We start from the raw sequence: 4,463 nt of genomic DNA, 5'->3' as shown, positions 1-4,463 counted from the left end.
AGGTCTCACCAAGTTGCCCAGGCGGGTCTCGAACCCGTGGGCTCAGGCAGTTCACTCACCACAGCCTCCCAAAGGCGCTGGATTACAGGCTGAGCCACTGAGCCCGGCTTAAAACAGTTTTTGAACTTGTCAGTGTTGATGCCTATTAGTGCTTCTGTCAGTTTTTTGTTTTACCTCTTTCACATGGGCAAAATGTTTCCCTTTGAGGATTTTTTCATCCAGGGAAGCAAAAAGAAGTCGCTCAGAGTGAGATTAGGTGTACAGGGAGGGTGAGGCAAAGGGGTCATGCCATTTTTGGTAAAAACTGCTGAACACTCAGCACAATGTGTACAGGTGCACTGTCCTGATGGAAGAACCAGTCACCTGTTTGCCACAACTTGGGATGTTCTTCTGCAAACTGTGACACAACCTTCTCAGAATTTTCAGATAAAAACTTTGGTTGACCATTTGATCCAGAAGAACAGATTCTGAGTGAACTACAAAAGGCTTGCCCTTCAAAAGGTAACTGGTTTTTTGGGGGGGGTCTCCTCTCATCTATGTATATATATGTACAATATAGCTTTCATCTATTAACTCATTTAATCCCCACAACAGTGCTGTGAAGTGAGGTGGATACTCCGAAAATATTCACTTTACAGATAAGAAACTGAGGCACAGAGTGACTGAATATCTTGCCCAAAGCCACAGAGCTAAATTGGCACAGTCAGGTTTAAGCACAGACAGTCTGGCTTTGGAGTTCATGTTCTGATTTTCATACTGCACTTTTCTCTCATATTTGGAAGATTTCCCTAAATATAAGAAAAAGGTTTTGCAAGAGAAAGACTGAGAGAAATTAAGGTTAATGTCTCTAATATACAAAGAGCTCCTAGAAATAAAGAAAAAGATGAAAGCACCAAAGAAGAATTACAAATTCATAGGCAATTCATAGGTTTTCAAAGGGCCAGTAGACATTTAAAAAGATGTTCAAAAACTACTACAAAAAATTTCTAATTGAACAATAATGATACTATTTTGCTCTTCTATTGTGAGAGAATTCAGTGAATACTTAGCTAGTTAAAATGCAAATTGGCACCATGGGGCTTGTGCTAATTTAGTAGCATCTTGCAACTTTAAAAATGCACACTATAGGCTGGACATGGTGACTTACGCCTAGAATCCCAGAACTTTGGATGGCAGAGGCCAGTGGATTGCCTGAGTCCAGGAGTTCGAGATCAGCCTGGGCAACTTGACAAGACCTCATCTCTACAATAAACCAAAAAATTAGCCGGGCTCGGTGGCTCAGCCTGTAATCCCGCGCCTTTGGGAGGCTGAGGTGAGTGGATTGCCTGAGCCCGCGGGTTCGAGACCCGCCTGGGCAGGGAGACCTCATCTCTACAACAAGTCAGAAAACTAGCCGGGCGTGGTAGCACGCGCCTGTAGTTCCAGCTACTCGGAAGGCTGAGGCGGAAGGATCGCTGGAGCCCAGCAGTTCGAGGCTGTGGTGGCTGGGAGCAGCCACTGCACTCCAGTCTGGGTGACAGAGTGAGACTCCAACTCAAAAAATAAATAAATAAAATAAAATAAACCAAAAAATTAGGGGGTGTGGTGGTACATGCCTGTGGTTCCAGCTACTTGGAAAGCTGAGGTGGAATGATAGTTTGGGCCCAGAAGGTCAAGGCTGTAGTGACTGTGAGTGTGCCACTGGACTCCAGCCTGGGTGACAGAGTGAGACTCTGATTCCAAAAAGAAAAAAAAAACAAAACAAAATGCTCATTATCTGTGACCCCCAAATTTCACTTCTAAAAATCTACTTTTTTTTTGAGTCATAGTCTCACTCTGTCGCTCAGGCTGGAGTGCAGTGGCAGGCTCACAGCCACCACAGCCTTGACCTGCTAGGTTTAGGCGAACCTTTAGCTTCTGCCTTCCAAGTAGCTGGAACTACAGGTGTGCACCACCATGATCGGCTAATTTTTGATTTATGTAGAAATGAGATCTCGCCAAGTTGCCCAGGCTGGTCTCAAACGCCTGGGCTCAGGCAATCCTTTCACCTCAGCCTCCCAAAGTGCTGGGATTAAAGGCGTGAGCCACCGCGCCTGGCTACTTCTTTTTTTTTTTTGACGGGGTCTTGCTGTCTCGTCGATGCTGGAGTACAGTGGTGTGAACATAGTCCACTCTAGCCTTGAACTCCTACTCAGCCTCCAAAGTTGAAAATTTCTGTGCTCAAGTGATCCTGCTGCCAAAGCATTGGGATTACAGACATGAGCCACTGTGCCTAACTGCTTTACTCAATCTTTGGCTCTTTTGTTTAACTGTTTTCTCTTCTGTTCCTTGATTTGTTTCTCTTTGAATAAGAAATTGTGTGAATTTTTAAAAATTTCAGTGTTTGAAAGTTGTGTTAAAAAAAACCCTCAACACTGCTTTGATTACATTTGGAATACGTTGTCTGTTTTAAACAAAACAAGTAAAATGTCAAATTTCAGACTTTCTTCTTGCTTCTCCTGTTTGTTTGCTTGTTTAATAGAATTCTTATCCCCCAACTACGTCCTACAGCTCTAAGATGTTTCTTTCAATTTTCTGATAACATAAAATATATTTCCAAAAAAGAATACGGCATGCACACTAGGTTTAATGGGTTACACTTCTTGGGGAGGTTGTAATAGAGTAATGAATTAACAAGGTTGAAGCAATCCTTGTCAAGGACAGAGCAGGAAGTTCTATTTCTTGCAGTAACGATGAATAAATTAGGATTGAGTGTACCACAAGGCTGGGGTGTGGGCGTAAGTTAACTACTAGCATCTGTATCTAAGGACTACTTAGAAATTGCAACTCAATGTAATTTTGTTATTTTAGTTGCAGAAGTATTGTGGGAAAATAGAGCACATAAGAATGCCAACTGCAGCCGGGCTCGGTGGCTCAGCCTGTAATCCCTCGCTTGGGGAGGCTGAGGTGAGTGGATTGCCTGAGCCCGCGGGTTCGAGACCCACCTGGGCAACTTGGCAAGACCTCATCTCCACAATAAATCAAAAATTAGCCAGGCGTGGTAGCGCACGCCTGTGGTTCCGGCTACTCGGAAGGCGGAGGCGGAAGGATCGCCCGAGCCCAGCAGGTCGAGGCTGCGGTGGCCGCTTCAGTCTGGGCGACAGAGTGAGACTCCAACTCAAAAAAAAAAGAATGCCAACTGCAGGTGCTGGTGACGGAAATGAAAAGAAAAGATAAAGACATTTAAGAAAGTAACGTTTTTTAGCCAGAAGATAGTAGTTTGGGATAAAGAGTGACATTACTTATTGAGATCAATTTATGCTACTTTAGGCATTTTTGAGACATATTTCTTAGAATAAAGTCACAGAAAACTATGGAGGAAATATTTGGAAAACATTGCCTATTATAGCTAGCCTTTTGTGATTTACTATGCAAATTAGCATATTAAAAATCCCCTGCTATCTCCCAATAAAGAAACCTGTCTAGCCCAATGTTTTTTGAATTTAGATGACATTAGAGTTCTTTTCTCATGTAACACCTATTTAAATTTCACAGAACAGTGTTCTTCAGAACACTTTCTGGAGAATGCTGTACTAAGATAAAAAGTGCAATCAGCAATACGTAAAATTTTTTAGTGACGGGGTTATTTTTCACTACTTTATAAATTACTTTGGTCTTTTATCAGTAAGAAATTTCAGTCATTTTTACGGAAATCATAAATTCAGCAGTATTTATGGACTTGCAAATTTAAGACTATCTCATGCATTTTCTGCAAATAATAAGAGTCTATACATTTTTAGTACAAGCAGTTGGTATAAAAGAATCTTAAGGTATAAACACCTCGCATTTTACAAACAAGCATCTTACCTTAGTTCTCTCAACTTTATAAAGCTAATAATAACTACCAGATCTTTCACTTTCGGGGACACTGAAAAAACAAATCATAGTTTTGGTCCTCAATTTAGAGCATTACCTGTACTAATGAAGTCATCTGGAAGCTCGTTTCCACAGTATCTGAAAGGGAATTTTTTAAAAAGAAAGATCATAAGAATGACTATTATATAGAACTATTATATAAAACAATCTGTGCAAAAGATAATTTGAATCTACTTGGAAAAATTTAAAAATTGTATCTGAATAATTATATAAACTCCTCTTCACAGTTAAAGAAGAATGGGTGTATGGTTGGTGGTATTAATATTTTGAATTCTGCAGGGCGTGGTGGCTCACGCCTCTAATCCCAGCACTTTAGGAGGTGGAAGTTAGAGGATTGGCTAAGTCCATGTGTTTGAGACTAACCTGGGGAACTTGGTGAGACCTCTTCTCTACAATAAATAAAAAAAATTAGCCGGGCATTGTGGAGCACCTATAGTTTCAGCTATTTGGAAGGTTGAGGCAGAAGGATTACCCGAGCCCAGCAGGTCAAGACTTTGGTGGCTGCGAGCATGCCATCGCACTCCAGCCTGGACAACCGAGTGAGACTTCAACTCAAAAAAAAAAAAGTA

General features: G+C 41.4%; 1 protein-coding gene across 1 annotated transcript in view; it reads right to left on the bottom strand.

Moving 5' to 3' along the window:
- TNFAIP6 (TNF alpha induced protein 6) overlaps positions 1 to 4,463 on the bottom strand; it is a 23,975-nt gene that overhangs the window by 2,147 nt on the left and 17,365 nt on the right. Inside the window, exon 5 of the mRNA XM_008057419.1 lies at positions 3,932 to 3,972. Coding sequence (XP_008055610.1) covers positions 3,932 to 3,972 — 41 coding nt within the window. The remainder of the gene's footprint in view (positions 1 to 3,931; positions 3,973 to 4,463) is intronic.

Source organism: Carlito syrichta, unplaced genomic scaffold (assembly GCF_000164805.1).
Source record: "Carlito syrichta isolate Samal-C Ts95f unplaced genomic scaffold, Tarsius_syrichta-2.0.1 Scaffold303009, whole genome shotgun sequence".
In the NCBI taxonomy this organism is placed as follows: Eukaryota; Metazoa; Chordata; class Mammalia; order Primates; family Tarsiidae; genus Carlito; species Carlito syrichta.
This window is presented reverse-complemented; position numbering and strand designations above follow the sequence as displayed.